The 20,986-nt window shown below is 48.7% G+C and overlaps 1 protein-coding gene across 1 annotated transcript in view; it reads right to left on the bottom strand.

The window, feature by feature from the left end:
* Positions 1 to 20,986, bottom strand: part of LOC129051055 (tensin-3-like) — a 158,942-nt gene that overhangs the window by 93,683 nt on the left and 44,273 nt on the right. Inside the window, exon 3 of the mRNA XM_063718540.1 lies at positions 13,728 to 13,765. Within this exon, the coding sequence (XP_063574610.1) occupies positions 13,728 to 13,765 (38 nt within the window). The remainder of the gene's footprint in view (positions 1 to 13,727; positions 13,766 to 20,986) is intronic.

The raw sequence follows: 20,986 nt of genomic DNA, 5'->3' as shown, positions 1-20,986 counted from the left end.
CGCAGGATCTCGAATAAAACCACCCTCCAGAGTGAAGCGCAGAGCTCTGACAGTCAATGTTCAGTGGTCATCCGTAAAGAAAAGGAATAGCACAAATAAATGAGCTGGTCACTTCTCCAAACTTTGGGTCAGTTGTCTCAACCTCTTATTCATTCATTCATTGCAGAATGGCATATCAAATATCACACTTCAGGGCACTCAGAGATGAGAAAGAATTAGTAGTTGTCTTCGAAATTCAGTTTAAAATGAAAGAAAAGGTACAAACATACAACAGTTATTCAGGGAAGAAAATGGTAAATTCCACAAAGGTAGGCACCAGAGAAATTTTCCCTGAAATACATTTTGGCAAGAGTGTTTAAGAATCACATGATGAACAGTTTGGGTTTAACCAACTGTCCTTTGATCTAAAGAAGGCTGACAAGAGGCCGGGCGCGGTGGCTCACACCTGTAATCCCAGCACTTTGGGAGGCCAAGGCGTGTGGATCACGAGGTCAGGAGATTGAGACCATCCTGGCTAACACGCTGAAACCCTGTCTCTACTAAAAATACAAAAAAAAAAAAAAAAAAAAATAGCCGGGCGTGGTGGTGGGCGCCTGTAGTCCCAGCTAATTGGGAGGCTGAGGCAGGAGAATGGAGTGAACTCAGGAGGCAGAGCTTGCAGTGGGCCGAGATCGAGCCACTGCACTCCAGCCTGGGCAGCAGAGGGAGACTCCATCTCAAAACAAAAAAAAAAGAAAGCTGACAAGAAAAGAAAACGTGAGAAACCCTAAGAGTTCACAACTTATCGAATCTTTTAAAATTAAGCACTGGGCTGCAAATGGCCAACTGGCCAACTCTAATGTCCACATAAACATATTCCATGAAACCCAAATTAGTTCCTGCTGGTCTGAAGCTAAACTGCCACCCCTGTTCACAAAATCTTGATAATGGCATTCCATTTAACTCTAATGTCCACATAAACATATTCCATGAAAACTAAACTGGTTCCTGCAGGTCTAAAGCTAAACTTCCACCCATGTTAACAAAATCCTGCCAATGGCATTCCTCTCTGCCCGGTGTCTCAAATTCAAAACCTAAGGATTACTCACGAGCCGTGCCTCTGACCCACCGGGTGGGTACGCCAATCCTAACAGGTCTACCTTTAAAATGCCCACAAGTCTACTTCCTACTGACCCCACCTATTGTTCAAGGTTGGGCCACCCCAGCTCTTGCTGGGCAGTGCTAAGCTTTCTAACCAACCTCCCAAGGTTCAATCAACTCCCCTCCAAATGCTTTTTAGAAGTAAAGAAACCTCTGAAAAATCAAAAGGTTTTAGATAAAGATTCTGAAAGCAGAATTTCTCACATCACAGTATTGCAACCATTCAGCCATTCTATCCACTCCACCTCCCCTGAAAGACGCAGTTGTGAGTTTATTATTCTAAAGACCTTCTGAACAGGGGGCGGTTTCCAGTGATAAAGGAGGGTTAACAGCTAGATCCTTGCACACCGCTTTATTAAGAACAGAAGGGAAGCCTGCGGGCTTCGGAAAGTTCCAGGGTAATTTGGAGTTGAGGGTGCACGGACACACACACAGTGCGCAGAAAGGCAGGAGTTGAAATGCCTAGAAATACACAAAACTGAACTCCGCCAGCTGCTCCCGGGAGGCGGAGAGAGGGCGCCCCGTGAGCTATTTCTGTGCCTGGCAGAAAATGGGAGCAGGCACTTCCTGAATCCCTGCCTAAAATTAACTGCTTTACAAAAGGGGGGAAGGGGAAACCCATGGTGAAACAAGTTTTATTTTACAATTCAAAATCTGGAGGTGGGGACTTGAATACTTCATTATGGGTTTTGGCCCCGCTGATAAAAATGTGGCTGAAAAAGAGAAGAAATGGGGGCTTTACTAGGAAACCTATCCTTCAGAAGTAGCCCCACAAAAATAAAGCCAGAGGTTTGATGAGAAACGTTCTCCTCCCCATGGAACATGAAGCCATGTCTCAACGAGAGGCGTGAAGGCACATGCACAGCAACACTGGTGCGGTCGCCAGAGAGCACAGGCTTCAGTGCCGCACATCAACTAAGTGCCTGTCCTGTGGTCTAGGAGGCTGAGACTCACGGACACACATGCTGACAACATGAGAGGGCAGTGTCTGGGGCAGGGGCTGCACAAGACAGAGTGGGGTGTCTGGAAGTATGGTGCGCACAGGGCCACAGCCCCCACCCTGAGGACGAGGCCTGCAGAGGTCTCCCCTTGCCTGACAGGGATGGTTATGTCCCAACAGGGGCGGGCTTCCAGCACCTCTCCCAGCCTGAACTCAGGCTCTGGAAGACCTGAGTCTGAACGGGCCATAGAGAGGCCTCAGGAACAAGATCCCACTGGGAACCTACACTCAGAGCCAGAACCTACACTCAGAGCCAGAATGCAGTCTCCCAGCCAGAGCCAGGGCCCAGGACTGCCAGAAAGTCCCGGAGATAAGCTTCTGCAGAGATGACATTGCTAGATGCCAGGGTGGGTGGCATCCATGTGGAATAATGACCGTAGTAGAAATTTTAAAAAGATGCACTGCATATGGTGTCTAAACATTAAAAGAGAACAGGCTGTTCTGCAGCTCCCCAACTGCAGCACACCTTCCTCCTCCATCTCAGCAGAGGGAAGGGTAAGGACAGACCACTCAGGAGAGCAGTGGACCAAACCACACACATTATGACAAGTGGATTTCTAACCTGGACAGAGCCAGAGTCAGGGTCAGAGAAGAAGAGCTGTGATTCAAAAGGAGCACACGGTGCCACAGGGCTGGGGAGAGGCCCCGATGCCGCCCAGCCCAGAAGCCCAGAGGTGAAGAGGCCCTGGATTGAGGAGCGCAGAGGACCCCAGTGAGCCTGGAGGCGGGGTGACAGGATAATGGGAGGAAGCATACATTATAGACTCTGAGCAGTTCACAAACTGAATGGTGGTCTGAAAAAAGGGGTAGTAAGAAAAGCACGTCAGAAAAAGGACATCACTGAACAGGATGTGAGCTCACACAGGGGAATACAGAGTTTGGGGTCTTCTAGAAAGGGGCCAAGGGCTCCTGCAGGTGGCAGCCAGAGTCAGCAGAAAGAGCGCCTGGGGCCACACGTGTGGAAGGAGGGACGTTTCGCCTGTGACCAGAGCTGATGGGCAGGAGGTGCTGGAGCCGAACAGGGCATTTGCAGGAGTGTTTCAAGCTGATTAATGTCAGGCTGGTAGCTTGGAAGCAGGCCGGGGGAGGGGGTGTATTTCCACCAGAGGAATCAGCAGAGGCTGCCAATCAGCCCGCTGCACCCCCAGCAGGGTATAAACCCTCATCTGCACACCACTGGCCAGAACCTGTTTCAAGAGAAGCGAGAGTAAAAGCGATGGTGGCCAACGCAAACAGAGGCTGAGTGGTAGAGTCCACGCACACGCAGTACAGAACGCCAGACACAGGTGAGAGGCGGAGGGCTGGGGTTGCATCTGTACCTGCTCATCAGGGGCTTGTGGGAAATCACATCAGAAGCCCAAGACCAAGCAGGCAGGGACACCTGCAGCACCCAGCTCTGCCCTAGGCCCAGACACCGTGGCTGCAGCGATCTGGGCCAGGACTACAGAAGTCCTCCATGGGGTGAGCCAAGGCAGGGTGAGCCTGTGCAAATGCAGGAGGCTGGGGGGAGTAGAAAGAAGGGCAGCCAGTTAGGGGAAAGGTCACAGAGCTGGCCAGAACCAAGGCAGCATTGAGCAAGAGGCACTTGGATTCCAGTGTCAGAAAATATTAAGCCCACGGCTCTGCCATTAGCCATATGGAACCACTTTCAGGTGGGCCCAGGCTAAGTCTGAGGCACTAATTAAGCCTACTAAATGGAATTTGTTTGCTTAAAAGAGCAGATCCCATTCTCAGAAGAAAATTTAGGAAATATATATACTTTCTTGTCGTTTAACAGTTAATAAATAAAATGCATAGTGATTTATGCTAGCGGTAGGCAACATTTCATGAAATAAATCTACTAGCGTCAGTACCACAACCGCAGACAGAGTAGTTTCCAGCAACTGACACTGTAGACATCTACAGTGATTCCTAATACAATGATGCAGATTAAGGTATTAAAAAGGGGAAAGAGCACTCCTGCAGAAGCCACCAGGCCCTGTGCTTGGGGAGCTGTTGAATTCAGTTCTCAGCAGTCCTCCTAGTAGGGGTTAATTCCTGTTTTATAGAGGAAGAAACTGAAGCCCAAGGTCACATGGGTAAGACAAAGCAGAGTCAGGATCCAGACCCAGGTCTGTTATTCATTCTTCTCTTTTATGAGTCCTCACAGTTTCAGAAGCTGCTTCTGAGAGCTACACATGCAAATTTCCATTTCGTTCTTCTGCTCTCCCAAAGAGGCCAGGCGAGAGAAAATAAGTGATCACCTAGTACAGAGTTTCACGTATAGAGCGCACACACACACACACGGAGCAGGAAATGTTCACCGCGTGCTCTTTTCTTTTGTTTTTGTTTACATTGGAGCGACGTGTGCCCATGGATGCCTGGCCTTGCTGCTCTGTCCCCTGCCCCTCGAGCTATATGGGGCTCCCTCCAGGACCGGGTTCCCCACCGTGGTCTGTCTGACCCAGTCAGGGCAGTCACTCAAACGTTCATTATTGTCACCATGAAAGTGGCATCTGTTTTGAATTCAGGGGCCTCATCTTCTCTGGGTGTCCCACTCTGTCATCAGAGCCTGGCTGCATGAGGTCAGCTGGCCCTTCTCTCCTCCATGACACCCCTGGTAAACAGACACCCAACAACATCCCGCAGGGTGGAGGTGGGGAGTGAACCTTAACCAACAGCACACTTGCCCAAATTATTTCTCAAGTAATGGAGGGTCTGCAGGGAGTGCTTCTTTCTCAGGTTAGAACTGGTCAAAAGACACAGAGGTGGGGTTCAGAAGAAGATTTCCAGGGCACCTCGAAAGCCCTAGTTTAATCAATAAAACACACTCGCAGCCACGGGGTGCCCTTGCCAACAGCCTCTTACGCTCTCATGTAACCACAGTGCCATGGAAAGTTACCCTCATTTAACAGATGCCGAGAGTCAAGACAGACAGGCCTGGCCTGAGCCACGTGCAGGACGCAGGGACCCACATTCTCCCTCCGGCTGCACCTTCTAGCCTCCTGCCCAGGAGACAGATACAGATGCTGGCTGCAGGGCTGCTAATTAGGTTACTGGCCGTGTAGTTAAAATGATGTGGCAAATAGGTGCAGATTCATTCCAGGTATGTGTTGTTTCATCTGTTACAACACAATATGGAATGAAAACTGATGATTCAGAGAAAACACAGGATACATTTTAAAATTATATTATTTATTTAAAACAAATATCTTGTTTCAAAAGATTATAATTCTCTTTTGGCCTCTTTTTGGGGCAGGGCTAGGACTTCTTACACAAATATAGCTTACACTTATGCCACACTAAAAAACAAACCTGCCATCACAGGGCGAGAACTACACTCATAACCAGACAGTCAACATGGTCCCGTCAGCCCGGCCAAAGGTCACCACCAGTTTCAAATACCTGCTTCCTCTGGTGTAAAATGGTAAACCCAGTGACTTCCCAGCCTGTGGATGCCAGCAGGGTCACCATAAAGCCCCGCAGATGCCGAGACGGTGCAAGGAGCAGAACCCCACAGGGCAAGGCCCCGAGCTGCTGGCAGCTGGTGTCGCCCGGCTGACGCACTTCCTTAGTTGACAGTGGCTTGGTCCTGCTGGCCGCCTTCGAGTCCAAGAAAGGCCTAGAAGTCCACAATCAATGCCTCTGATTGAGGCTTAGATTATTAGGGATTTAGAAACCTTAATTCTTTTGTACAAAGTATAACCGTGCTGACATGAAAAGCCAAACATGGCTTGCCGACTTTGAGAGTGAGCCTAGAGCCCACACTGTGGCTTTGGCTGGTGGGATTCACACAGTGGGGCCACTCCTCAGACTCTGGGAGTCAGGAATAATAGTTCCCAGTAGAAAAAGAGACACAGGTATAAACATGCCTCTAGTAAGGTGTTAATGTGTAAAGTGACTTTCTAATTAAAATGAGTCAAAAAAGATTGGTGAGGACAGCCTACCAGAAAAGGGATCTTACAGGAAAAGGAATAAAAGTGTCCTCAAAAAGAACAGAATTTAAGGATGCTTCATGGTTCTTCTGACAGTAGTGACAACTAGCAAAAAAGAAAGATATGGAAGCCACCGATCAGTACCCACCTTCAGTAGGTGAATAGAGGGTAAACTGTGGCACATCCAGACGACAGAGTGTTATTCAGCTGAAAAGAAATGAGCTATCAAGCCAAGAAATGACAGGGAAGAAATTTAAATGCATATTATCAAGTGAAGGAAGCCCATCTGAAAAGGCTACACATGTATGATTCCAACCCTATGGCATTCTGGAAAAGGCAACACTATGAAGACAGTGAAAAGGTCAGCGGCTGCCAGGGTGCAGGAGAGAGAAGCGCAGCACAGAGGATTTCTAGGGCAGCAAAACTACTCCATACGGTACTGTCATGGTGGATGTGACTTATGATGCACCTGTCCAAACCCATGGAATGTACAACACCCAGAGTGAGCCCTAACGTAGACTGTGGACTCATCAATACTGGTTCATCAATTCTAACAAACGTGCTGTTCTGGTGCGGCGATGCTGACGGCAGGAGAGTGTGTCTCTGTGCGTGAATATGCATGCGTGTGAACATGTAAGCACGTGTGTGTGAGCCCTTGGTTCTTTCCCCTCAATTTTGCGGCAAATCTGAAACTGCTCTAAAAATAACATCTTCTAATTTTAAAAACCATTTTAAAAGCTGTCAAACATTAAAACACACACACACACACACACTTGGCAAACATAGGTGGAGACCTGCAATCATCTGGCAGAATCGGACTCTCACTTCACCCTGTGGGGCTGCAGACAGAAGCTCCCTGTGGACAGCATGCTGCATCTGGGTCCAGCTCTGTGCACAGCCAAGAGCTACACTCAGGAAATGTCTGCTGAGCTGGCTGGCTTAAAAATTAACTGCCTCCACCCTTAGAGCAAGAAGTGGGGAGGGAGGAGAAGGGACGCCCGTGTAAACACTTACTGAGACGGCAGAGAGAGGAAGAGCCCGTGCTGGCCGCGTGAGTTGGGGCAGGACCATTGCAGGCTTTAGCAAGAGGTGCAACTGCTCGGTCCCAGCCCTGTCACCTGTAAGAGGGAGCAGAACAAGCCTCCTCAGAGAGAAGTGTGAGGCGTAAATGACAGAGCATATCTAAAGCGCTCAGCAGGGTCCTGCAGATCCCTCAACAACGCTGACTGAATGGCATTCCTTCTGCACAGGCTGGACGTGGAGAGATGTATCTCATGACATCCCTAAAAATCCTATGCTCAAATGAAGAAGCTGAGTTCAGAGGGAGTAACCATCTTCCTGAAGCTATTGTAAAGGGTACAAATAGGGGCAGGAAAGAGATGAACTCACAAACAACAAAAGAGCTTTTACACGCAGGACCAGGGATTTTCCTTTTGGTTATGAAAAACGTATTGGTCCTGGCTGGGCTCAATGGCTCACACTAGAATCCCAGCACTCTGGGAGGCCAAAGTGGGTGGATCACTTGAGGTTAGGAGTTTGAGACCAGCCTGGCCAATATGGTGAAACCTCGTCTCTACTAAAAATAAAATCTAAAAAAAATAGCCAGGCGTGGTGGCACACGCCTATAACCCCAGCTACTTGGGAGGCTGAGGCAGAAGAATCCCTTGAATCCAAGAGGTGGACGTTGCTGTGAAAAATCGCACCACTGCATTTCAGCCCGGGTGACGGAGGGAAGAAACAAAGACAGAAAGAGAGAAAGAGAGAAAGGGAGAAAGAAAGAAGAGGAGAAAGGGAGGAAGAGAGGAAGGGAGGAAGGGAGGAAGGAAAGAAAGGGAGGAAGAAAGAAGAGGAGAAAGGGAGGAAGAGAGGAAGGGAGAAAGGGAGGAAGGAAAGAAAGGGAGGAAGAGAGGAAAGGAAGGAAGGAAGGAAGGAAGGAAAGGAGAAAGGAAGAGAGAAAGAGAGAAAGAAAGAATTTATTAGGCCTTGTTACTAACAAATTCAGATCATTCGTTCCTAGTGAAGACCATATGAAAAAAGGCCACTACTTAAACCTTTTGGGGAGGTTAAAGCTGACACCCCAACCTTAAAAGCTGTGGCAATGAGCTTCAACCAGATTCCGTCCTCCACCAAGAGCCCAGGGAGCACCAACCCTGCTGAAGGTGGGGACGAGAGTCTGCAGCCTCCGTGCCCTGTGTCCTGGCAGGAAAGACAGGCCCCTGCCCTAAGCAGAGCAGAGCTGGCTGGTGGGATGCTGGAGAGTGGAGGCTCTGGGGCCATAGACAGGGTAAGGTCTGGACATGGAAGATGAGACAGGCTCAGAGAATGCAGTAACCGAGAGCTCAGGGTCAGCAAAACAGCAGCTCCCACAGCCTCGCTCCTTGTGCACGGGTGAGAAGGTCCAAAACAGAAACACACAGCTGCGACAGCTGAGGCCCCTGCAGGGTTGCAAAGAGCTATGGGAATTGGGGAGAGATACTGCCCCTGCTCACTGTCTCGTGGGAGGACTGGGAGTCTCGGACAAGATGCCACGGATGTATGAGCAGAGCCTTCACGGGGAAGAAGAGCCCTGAGCCATGCGGGAGTCAGAGAATTCTCAGGCATCATTTCATGAAAGAGAAATAGAAATGCAGCCCAGGAGGAGTGAGCCCCAAGCCAAGCGGGAGAGACGCTCATCTTGTGTTTTAGAGAAGTTGGCCCTGGAGCTGGAGTTCACAAGAGGCATAGTAGGTTTTGTAGGCATACGAGCAAGGTGGGCTAAAGTCACCCACACAAACCTCAGCTCCATTTCTGATACATGAAGATGGCAAAGCACCAAAAAGAACACATGGAACAGCAAAAATCAGAGCTTTGAAATGCAACACCCATGAATTCTGGGCCTCAGAAGCTAGGTGACAATAGGTAAGTTGTTTCACCTCCCTGGGGTCTTGAGGTTTTTCATCAGACAATGGGGAGAGGGGGCTGGACAGGTCAATCCCTGGGACCCAGCAGGCCCGTATCCTACTGCACGGCAGCTGCGGCTCTTAGCATGCAGAGAAAAGGAGTGATCTGAAGATGAAAGTTAACTGCCAGACAGAAGTTAGTGGTTGAAACTTATCAGTTAGGCCACTGAGCGTCTGTTGACGCCCAGGATGAATGTCTAGGGACAGTTTCTGAAGAAGCCATAAACTCTAGGTCCCGTGTTTTCCATGGCAGAGGACCAAGTCTTTGCCCTGGGCCTGTCTGGTGGAAGTGACAAAGCTCCTGCATCAGCCGCAGCCAGGACATGGGGATCCCTGATAGGAGAGCCCAGCAAAGGCCCCCAGGGCAGCAGGCAATGAGGGCAGCAGGAGGTTCCGCTGACTTCCCCAGGACCTCCTGTAGCCTCAGCTTAAAAAGAGCAGCAAGCCTATCACAAAGTTCTCTCCCTCAAGCAGCCAGCTGGAGAGAGGGGAAAGGCTCCTGGCTTGGCAACTGCCCAGATGGAGCACCGGGACAGTGGAAGAAGACGCTGAGGCCACCTGCAGGAGCCAAGAGGCTGGACAGAGCCTGGGACCTCTCTCCTCTTGCTGCATTCTCCTTCTACAGACTCAGCAAGGAGGCAACACCAGCACTCCTGTATTTTATATCCAAGAAGGGTGCAAACCGAGGCACGTGCAGAGAGAGAAACAGCAAGCTGGACCTTCACAGCCAGGCTGCAAAGGCTGAGGATGAGCCAGGGGGTCTGAGAGCATTGGAGCCCAGGGGGCAGGAGGTTCTGTGTTTTTCCTGGATTAAAGGGGGAGCTGTGCATCGGGACCCTCTGCAGGGCGTCTCCCCAACATTACTCCTGCACATGTTCCCCTCACTAACTCCTGCATGTGGTCCCTACATGGGGTCTTAAGTTTACCAAAAAATTACCTGCTGGTCTATTTCTCCTCTGATGATTCAAGATGATACTCAATACCCTACACATTCTCCTCTGATGATTCAAGATGATACTCAATACCCTACACAAAGTGCAACTCTAAGGAGCAAATGTGTCTGCAAGTGGGCAGAGGCGGAAGAGGCATCTCACCATGATGCCAGGCTGCAGGTTTCAAGGATAGGATTCCCGTGCCTCCATCTGCTTGCCTAAGCTCCACAGAACCTCCCTTTCATTTCCTTTAGTGGGGCACCACCTGCCACCCTTTCCTCCCTCTTCTCCCCTCCCCAACATCTGCTTTCCTACAACTGCTTCATTTCTCGTACTTCTTTTTTCACTCTTGCCGGTAAGTCAAGTGACAGCCAGGAAAAAAGCAAGTCATGATGCCCACACAGCTCATGTGGCTCACATGAATAAGCACTGCATTCCAGGAAGCAAAATAGTTGAAATCCCAAACTTTCAAGTGATTGTACATACATTATTTGACTTCCCTGAAACTTAAGTAAGTATTATCATAACCAACAGCTAAGAGAAAGTTATTTTTCTGTTTATTATAGAAAACTATTATTCACTTTTTTTATGCAAGAAGAAAGTGAGGCTCAGGGCCTATCTAAGTCCACGTGGGCTGCTAAAACAAAATATTGGAAGGCTTATAAACAACAGAAATATACTTCCCAAGGTTCTAGGGTTGGGAAGTACAAGATCAAGGCACCAGCAGATTCAGTGTCTGATGTGGGCCCTTTTCAGGGTTCATAGAGGATGCCTTCTTGCCATGTATGCACATAGCAGAAGAGGTAAGGGATCTCTCTGGGGTACCTTTTATAAAGGCACTAATCCCATTCATAGACACTCCACCCTCACGACCTAATCATCTCCCCAAAGGCCTCCATTTCCAGCTACCATCACCTTGGGGATCAGGTTTCAACACAGGAATCTGGGGGAGACACAAACATCAAGACCATAGCAAGGGGAACTAGAAAGGCTTTGGGAGACAAAAAGCCCCACTGGGATCCAAGTCCAGGTCTCTGCCTCCATCTACCCACTGAGCTGCATGGCCTGGCCTGAGAGGACATACTGTCCAATGGCTCAAGAAGAGAGTGACAGCAGTCTTTTGGGGCTTCTCAAAATGTCGCAACAATGGCTCTGCCTCCCTGCCTGATCCCCCAGCTGCTGTCTCGGTCCCCATTTCTGCAGGATGGTTCCTCCACATCGTCAGTGCCACAGAAGGGGCTCTGAGGGCCTGGACAGGAGGAGCCTGTGACAATGTCACTGACAGCAGCAGATCAACAGCTGTGGCCTTTAGCACCACCACACACCAGCCACATGCTCCAGGGCATGTGCGGAGCCTGTAGACACAGGCGCAAGTGCTCCCACACAGAGGGGAACACCATCGAGGGGGTTTAACACAGCACACACTACCACCCAGTCTCGGGTCTGATGCCAGACAAAGCCTATTAGCTGAACCAAGGCTTCATACTTGCCTGAGCAATCTGAGTGCAGCATCTAAGGAGCCCACTGGGCGATATATGTAAACACAGTAATCAAGGACTCAAAAGCCGAGTGCAATAATGTGGGAGAAGCCACAGCCATATTCAGTTCCTGGAAGACCGAGCCGCTCCCTTAGCCAAGTACCCTGCAGGAGCAGCTGGGGAGTTATGGCCCTCATATCCCCAACAACGATGGCATTATATTTTTGGAATGAGAAGGTGCTTTGTTATTGCCAGTGGCTTACTCCCCTGCGGTTCAAAGCTGTATTATAAAAAAAAATGAACATGGATATATTTCCCCGCACTGTGATCTGATAGGAATAGGAGCTTATCCATCCCTCAGCAAACTGCCAATGGTTGCCGTTAGAAATTCCATATTCAGTGATAGTTAAGGATTTTGGAATACACTTTGAACCAAAGAATTCAATCCCTTAAGCAGCCGGCGACAGGCTTCATTTAAGAAATGGAAGGAACAACAGCAGGCTCATCTCTGCGGCTGCAGCTCAGAGGTGGCTGGGCCCACAACAGAGTCAGGAAAAGCAGCCCACCCCCTCCTCCTACTCTGCAGCTGACCCGAGATGCAAGCAATGAGGACAAAGGCACCACACAACAGGGTTAAGGGACAACACATCCCAGTCCTCCTAGAGGAGGGGGAAGCTCTCCAAGTCTGAAATGCTCCCCCAAAGGTACAATCTTTCCACTCACCACTGCATTCAGAAGCACTGCTCCCACACCACTGAAGGTGCACAGCACCCCAGGAAAGGAGCCTATCTGTGGACAAAAAACCTCAAATAAACCATGGTCAGAAATCAGCTACACCTAAGAGTGTGTGAACAAGAAACGCCTACTCCTCTGGAAAAGGGGAAGCCCTCTCCAGAGCAGGGTGGAAAGCAAGAGGAGAAGCACTCCACACAGCCCCCAGGAGTCCTGAGAAGTGCACCCCACGTGACATCTGGAGGAGACAGCCAGCAAGGAGGTGTGGCCAGGTCACAGGGGCTGCTGGTCTGGGGTTCAGGAAGCGGGCAGCAAGGCCCTGTGCCATCCTCTCTGCTCCTGCACGTGCTCAGCATTCTCCATAATGAAAACTTAAAAAGTCTCTTGGGAGAAAAGAAATAGAGCTATACTAGTCTAGTTCTTCCAACTTTGTGTGTGTGTGTGTATTTGTGTGCACACATATGCATGTGTGCGTGTGAGCACAAATGTGTTTGTGTGCATGTGTATTTATGTGCACGCACATGTGCGTATTTATGCATGTGTGTGTTTGTGTATGCCTGAGATCGGGAGTGTCGGGGAAACCAACCCCCCTAGTCCTCACATGGAAAGCAGACCCACACGCAGTGAGTTCATGGTAACGTGAAGTCAGCTTCCAGCACAGCCTTCCACTCGGAGCCCAAGGCAGGGATAGAAATGATCAAAACAGCTGACCCATGAGGTCTGTAACAGTAGCAAAATCCCAAGACTCTAAAACTCCTCTTCCCTGGACCTACAGCCATGGAGACAACCTGTCAGGACACTTACGGAGCCCCCATAGGCAGGGCCAGACAGTAGATAGGGCAAAACACTGCTGACACCCTGACTGCAAACCCAAATCATACCTGGGGATTCTGTAAGTACAGCCACCATCCCCAGGAGATCTGAAGGTGTGAGCACCAAGACAAGGTAGAAAACCATGTGCTTCTTCCTTGGGGTGTCTGTCACTTCCCACACGGCACTTCCAGGCCACCTCACTTCCCCACTCACCAAAACCCTAAGCCCAACAGGACATAGCCAGGCCTCCTTTGGTCATAGGGGCCTTCGGGCAATTTAACCTCTCCAGAGACTCACAAACCTCAGTGAACATCACTAAACCTTACTCCAGGGTTCCCAGGTTTCCGTGGCAGCTGAAAACCCCAATCCATCTATGCACAACTATCTCCAAAATGAAGCAGAAAAGTCCCCAGGCCAGGGGAATGCCCTGGATATCCCTGCTCCTGCCCTCTCTCTGCTGAGAGGCAGTATGACAAGGCAGTGAGAAACCAGGGACCGTGCGCCACTGAGAAGGAGCCGTTGATGTGGCCAGGGGACAACTGTTGAATTCTTATCTGAAATCAAATTCTTAAGAATTATTTTCCATAATTAAAATCGTGGATTTCAAAGCTCTTTGGTTTATCCTTGAGATGAAAGGTATACACCGTATCCCAGCCCTGGCTTTCCTAAAGAGTTTTCTTTCCGTGGCTGCAGTCCAAAGAGGCCCCCCCCACACATATCATTCAATGAAGGCCAAGTCAGCTTTAAAAAGTCCCATGGGAAAGCAATGGAATGCTTACCTTGGCTTCACATTTCTTGTGGCAGGAATACTTGCAGTCTGGAAAAAAAAAGAGAGAAAGAATGTGTGTCGAGCAGTCTCTCTAGCAAGAATTCTTACATCTTCAAACCCTCTCAATCCTTCAAAATCTCTGGCTTGAAGATCCCATAGGTGGCCTCTCTCTGGCACGAGGGAGATTTTTACATATGACACACGGCAGTGTGGACAGAAGGCAGTGAGGACGTGGTGTGCAAGAGCAGAGTTACAACTGTTGTCTGTTAGCAACAGCTCAGGTGGCTCAGGTAGGAATGTCTTGGGAGCAGGGTCACGAGCAGATTGGTTTTCCAAGGGGTATGTACGTCCAGCCAAACTGGATCCCTAAAGAAGAATAGTGAATTTCAGCAGCAGAAAGCATTCATGTATGCCCAGAAATTATGACTGATCCCTGAAAAAAGAAGAGAAACCGGAAAATGCCCCTTAAGAATCAGAATTTAAAGTGTCCATGAAAGACCGGATTGGAGCCTTTAAATTTGTGAGAAAGTCATGCATCTGGATTTCATGCTTCCACTTCCTGCCAACCTGAGAACTGACTGTCAGAATAAATTCATGTCTAAATTCCTATAGGAGAATCCTTCCAGAGGGGCCACTGTGAGAACGGAGCAAGTCCTGTGTCCCTTCGAGTCCTGTGTCCCTTCGAGTCCTGTGTCCCTTTGGAGGCCCTAACAATGCAATGCGGAGCTGGAACTAATGTGGATTTCACAGGCCCTTCTGCCCAGAGGCTGCAGCTGTGATGATGAGGCATAAACCTCCCCACGAGCACCATGAGCATGCTGCAGTCAGGCCTTGCAGGACAGGGAAAGAGAAATGAACCAGCAACACCTAATAATCCCAACACAGCCTCCTGTGCCAGCTCCAAGGGAGTGTCGGGTACATGCCCTCCCTTCCCCCAAGTTTGCCAGCTCACAGGGACAGCTGTGGGAGAAAAGAAAGAGACTTGGGTTGGGGAACAGTGACCAAAGCCTCCTATCCAGGCTCTGCCCCTCTAGCTGGGTCTTTGTTTCCTCCCACGGAGCTATCATGGGTCAAATGGAATCCTTCAAGGGACCCTGTTTTGAAACTAGAAAGCAATGTCCACATGCAGAAGTGTGTGGGACCTGAAGACCAAGGCCTCAGAAGTCAGGGAGAGGGGCCCCACATCCCAGCTCTGCGTGTCGACACCCTGTGACTCCCCCTCCTGCACTCTGTTTTCAATGACGTATCAAAGTCAAAAAGGTTTGTGTAGGGTTGAATGAGGATGAAACAGATAAGGTCACTTGCCCATGCATGGCAATTATTAGAACTCCAGTAGTTACAGCTAGGTTGTTATCTTTGTATGATCTATGTTTTTGAATTGCTGAATTGTCGTTCTATACCTTGAGGTTTGTAAGATTATTCACAAAGTCATGTATTTATCCTACACCTTCTAATGGGCAAAACACACAAAGGTGATCAGTGATTTTCAAATCAAGAGAGACTTGCCATTGGGAAACAAGGGGCTTCCACACAAGATTAAAAGTTCAGACAGAAACCGTCCCTGGCAGAGGCCAGCACAAAGGACTGAGATAAGGAGAAGGGCAGTGGGCAGGCCTCTGGCCTCTGGCTGAGTGAGAGTCAGGCAAAGAATTCTGCCCACACACGTTTAGCAGCATGTCACAAGACCACGACATCATGCAGCGGTTAGCCTTCCAGATGGCCTGGGTGACCTCATCTCTTGGCCCCCATATCGGTGTATAGCCCCCTCCCACAGTGAATCAGCTGGGCTGTGTGACAGTGCAACCTGGCAGAGGGGACGGTGTGTGACTTTTGTGGCTAAAAGGCATCATGGCTTCTGTCCTGGTCTCCAGGATCACTCATTCTGAGGACAGCCAGACGCCATGTTGTGAGGACACTCAAGCAGCCCTATGGAGAGGCCCCCATGGAGAGGAGCTGAGGCTTCCCACCAACAGCTGGCCCCAGCTTCCCAGCCACAGAAGTGCACCACCTCGGAAGCTGGTCTCCAACCCCAACCAAGCCTTCAGATGGTGCAGCCTCTCCAGAGACCCTGAGCCAGAACTGCTCAGTCACCTATGTCCCAAATTTCTGATCATTGACACAGTGGGAGATAACAGATGCTTACTGTTATGCTAAGGTACTAACTTTGGGAATCATTTGTCATGCAACATTCCAACTCAACACAAAAAAATGGCCCTGGTCAGTGCAAGGGTGGCACTGGTATGATACATCCATGGTGGGTGGCCTACTCGGCCACCAGACAGCCATCGGCACCGTAGGACAAAATCATTAAATTCAATTATCATAGTGAAATCATATAAACTGCCCATGAGCCAAGACTACAATCCTGAGAGGCAGGGCCATTGTTTCTGGTACGTAGAAAGTGACCCTCAAAGTTTTACATATGTTTGGACTAGGACTTCACATTCGATTGCCAGCAGCATGGGTAATCCTCAGAGTAGCAAGTCCACCGTCAATCTATCTGTGGCCCAGCTCTGGTCAGCACCGCACCAGGCAGTATACGAGATACTTTCCCATATGTTACTGCACTTGCTCCTCATAAGCACCTCTCAGGGAGAAACTGTAAGGGTGACTCAGTCAAGGGGGCAGCCGTGGTCCATGAAGGTGGGACTCCAGCCCGTCTGCGCATCAAATTCAGTGTTTTCATCCACCCATACTCTCCCTGCCTTTCTGACATATTACAAAATATGAATCTAACAGTGCCCAGGCCCAGCTTCCTATCCTGCCACCCACAGGAGACAGCTCCCTGCCTGCCCTAACCCTGCCCATACCAACCTCAGCTCCTCATTCACGCCATCCTGCACCCACCTCCTGGGCCCAGCTCAGCTGCCTCCATTCCTGAATTCACACCCTTCTGTGCCACTGACCCATCATGGCAGGTCATCATGGCTTGTCACATCATGATGATCTCCCTGTGTCCATCTCTCCCGATGGGCTGCAAGCTCATCAAGCGACAGCGTCTCTGTGGTGCATGACCAGGGTCTCACAATAGCAGCGCTAACAGGAGTGACAGGCAGCTGATACACTCAGCACCTAAAAGCTTGCACTGCATGGGTATTACCAAATTTCCACCACACCCTGGAAAGAAGCTACCTATCTTCACCTGTTTTACTAATGTGAGACTGGGGTTTGTGGATGAGACTGAGGATTCATGTGCTGGACAACTGTGTCCCAATCCTGACCTGTTCCAGGTCTGCTTTCAGAAGCCCATAGCCAGCAGGCCCACACGCTGTGGAGACCTCATTACCTGATCACCACTTAGGGATTTGGGGCTGTGAAGGTGCTGGCCACAAGCGAGGCTCCAAAACAGCAGAAGAACTTCACACCAAAATCCATCTCTGAAGCACACAGGCCCAGAAGAGGCCACAGGTCACTTTGACCCTCAGCCACGCAGACCTGCCTCCTTTTTGGAATAGCACTTGTGTGAGCTGGCAGCTAAACCAGCCACCTTCTCAGGGAATGTCATTTTTATTTGAAAGAACTCCTAGCAGACAAAATGTGGTTATTCAGACTCAAGTGCTTGTCATTTTCTCAAAAATGAAGTGAGTCTGTCATCATAAACCAATGTCAAAATTTGAGATTTCAAGTGAAAATTAGAATTTTAGAAGACTAGTACCCAGGCCAGATGTGGTGGCTCACGCGTGTAATCTCAACACTTTGGGAGGCTGAGGTGGGCAGATCACTTGAGGTCAGGAGTTTGAGACTAGCCTGGCCAACATAGTCAAACCCCATCTCTACTAAAAATACAAAAAATTAGCTGGGCATGATGATGCATGTCTGTAATCCCAGCTACTTGGGAGGCTGAGGCACATGAATCTCCTGAACCCAGGAGGCAGAGGTAGCAGTGAGCCCGAGATCATGCCCTGGGTGACAGAGTAAGACCCTGTCTTAAAAAAAAAAAAAAGACTTGTACCCGTCACCAGGGCCTAACAACTCCTAGGATATTTCTGTTAAAATCAACAATAATATTAACAAATGTGGGGATTTTCCTGAGATTGTATAACAAATATGTCAACAATTAGAAGTTCTGCGAAATTGTCAGTGAACCAATAATTTCCAAATGTCCAGTGCATGGTGTTCCACACCGGGTAAAAGATACACTTGGTGTGCAAGACAGGCCAGTGGATTTTAATAAAACAGAGTAGGAAAAACTCTACTGATACAATTTCAGATTCCACAGTGAAATTGAACTTCAAGCAACTGTCACTTGAGTTCTGGTGTAGAATCAAAATGGATTATCTACAATGGCCTGAAAAGCCTATTAAAATGCTTCCTTTTCCAAGTAGATATGTTTATGGTGCTAGATTGTTTTCAATGCTTCAAACCAAACATTGCAGAAGACTGCACGCAGGGGGAACCAGCCTCTTGATTAAGGCTGCGTAACAGAATCACAAAAAAAAATGCCCCTCCTCTCATTTTGTTGTTTTGAAACATACAGTTATTTTTTATTAAGCATATGTTCATTTTAACATATAATTGGTTCATTACCATTGTTTTTAACTGGCTTAAATATTTTAAATACTCATCAGTTTCCCATTTCTAATAGGGTAAATCATGATGAATACAAACCACACTGACAGGAGCCCTTTAGGGTCTTCTAGGACCCTAGCAGTGGGTGCCCGAGACCCGCAGCCCGAGGGCAACCCTGTTCATTCTCCTTGCCTGAGGCTCTCAGAATGGGGTAAGGACCCAATTTTGACCAACAGAAAGGTAAGTGAATTCTCCCAGGGGCTTCTGGCGCAGACCTTCCCACTCCTGTGAATGAAGCAAGAGAAGGAAAATGCCTCAGCCTCTGGAACCTCCCCCTCTGAGCATGGAGCTGGACCCACAGGAAGAACCTGTAGAACTCGGGCTGCAGAACCGGGGCCCAGGCACACTGCCCGGAGCCCGCCGGCCGCCGCACCTCCCCCTGCAGAAGACACATGCCCTGCTGGCTGGGAGAGGCTCCACCCATGCAGCCCCGTTATTGGCTGCTACGGTGCCTTCCACGAAGCTCCATGTACTTTAGACGCCTTGTTCCACCTGTTCCCATGGGGACCAGGGAGAAAGGCACATTCTCACTCCGTTGTACGAATAGCAAACTGCAGCACAGAGCAGAAGCTGCCTGCCCTGGGTGACAGAGCAGGTTAAGCAGTGACACCAGCTGCCAGCCCAGCTCTACGTGGGCAGAGCCCACCTCCCAGAGCTGGACTGGAACAGCCAGTGAGCTGGTGTGCAAAGGCTCTTCTGTGCCTGGTGCAAAAACTGGGGCTCCACATGCATGAGCCCACTAAAGCAAACATCCACCATGAGCTACACACCAGGACCAGGAGCAGGTGTCCAGGGACCTCAGGAGTCTGAACTCACATGCTCACTCCAGCCCCTCTCCAAGGATCCATGCCAGTCATGTCCCCTCTGGCACCCATTTCCCCTTCTGTAATTAGGAGTAGAACAGGGTGATAGCCAAGATTCCTCTCTGCCATGAAAAGAAAAGTTTACCTAAGCAATAAAAAGATAAAATAACATATATATACAAACAAAATATTAGGTAGCTATTGAAAAATTATGATCTTAAACTATTTCACATGTGAGAGTTCTTATAAAAGGCAAGACTAACAGATATACAGCGCTCTGTATTGTATGAAATAAACTTTGTGACAGACGGACATATGCGGTGTCCTCATCCATAGGAGAGAAAATGACACTGGAGAGACACATCACAACTCAGAAAGAAAGGAGGAGCCAGACAATAAAACTGGGAACACTGGTTACTCCATGAAAAACATCATCATAATAATAACAGAAATACCATGAATTTTAGATGCATCAATCATGGAACTGATTCGGAATTGGAAAAGCTGAAATGAATATTAGAATAAATATCAGAGAACATCTTTGTGACCTTGGAGAAGGGCAGGCATTCTAAAACAAGGAACAAGAGTATGAACTAAATGAAAAGATGAGTAGATCTGAACAAACCAAACATTACAACTTTTGTGTGACAAACAGGCCACAAACAAACTTAGACAAGCAACTGACTGGAATGTTTGCAATGCACAAAGTGGAAAGATAAGAAACTGACCTTTTCTGAGGACAAATGTCATCAGAAATTGGCAAAAGTTCTGCCTAATATCACAGATAAGATTTAGTATTCATAATATAGTGAAGTCTTAGAAATTTAAAAAAATGATTTTTAAATTTATTAATTTTCAAAATGTTATTTATTTATTTTTTTTCTTTTTAGAGATGAGGTCTCACTCTGTCACCCAGGCTGGAGTGCAGTGGCATGATCACAGCTCACTGCAGCCTCAAATTTCTAGGTGCAAGCAATCCTCCTGCCTCAGCCTCTAGAGTAGCTGGGACCACTGGTGCGTGCCACTGTGCAGGCCGATTTTTAAATTTTTTGTAGAAATGGGGTCTTGTTTTGATGCCTAGGCTGGTCTCGAACTCCCGGTTTCAATCGATTCTCCTGCCTCGGCGTCCCAAAATGCTGGGATTACAAGCATAAGCCACCTCACCACGCCCTAAAATAATCTAATTATTAAATAAGCAATGAGCAAAGGATTTGAAAGGCTGCTTTGCTAAGTAAACAGAAATGCTGCAGGCAGCTTTTCTGTATCTTTTTAGATGTTCAACCTCATGTAATCACCAGATGAATGAAAAACATAATAAAAAGGAGACATCACTTTTCATCCATCAACTTGCAAAACTGAAAAGCTGAAATATCTCAAGTGAGAGTCAATGACATTCCATGCAAGTAGGCACCACCAAAAGCATTTTCCTGTAAGGAGCCTGTCCCTCCTCCAGCCCAGCTTACCCTCCGGCATCTGAGCTGGTGTGTGGCAGGCCCCTTCTCATGGCTTTGCCTGAACACTCAGCTCCACAGCTGACAGTCTGCAAACCACACATCAGTTCCCTTGTCAGATGAGGTTTCCAGACTCATGTTTAGGAATCCTGACTCCCGCTACAGCAGTTACAGCACAGAGCTGTCTGGCTTGCAAACGCCCAACATTTTTATATGTTGTCTTGGAACTGCTATTCTTCACGTCTCCACGAGCCTTGGGAATCCAGGCCACTGTCTTACAGGGTTGTCAGAATCTTTTATACACTTGACACATATTGACCAAGTTATAAACAAGCCTGTGAGTCACCCTCTGCTTCTCCTAGCATCAATTGTCAAGTTTGCCAGCCTCTCTGTGTCCCAGTAACAGGCTCCACAAGGCAGGAGGGGAGTGACTGACCCACAGCGGG

Source organism: Pongo abelii, chromosome 19 (genome assembly GCF_028885655.2).
Source record: "Pongo abelii isolate AG06213 chromosome 19, NHGRI_mPonAbe1-v2.0_pri, whole genome shotgun sequence".
In the NCBI taxonomy this organism is placed as follows: domain Eukaryota; kingdom Metazoa; phylum Chordata; class Mammalia; order Primates; family Hominidae; genus Pongo; species Pongo abelii.
The sequence above is the reverse complement of the archived record's forward strand: the minus strand, read 5'-3'. Positions and strand labels throughout refer to the sequence as shown.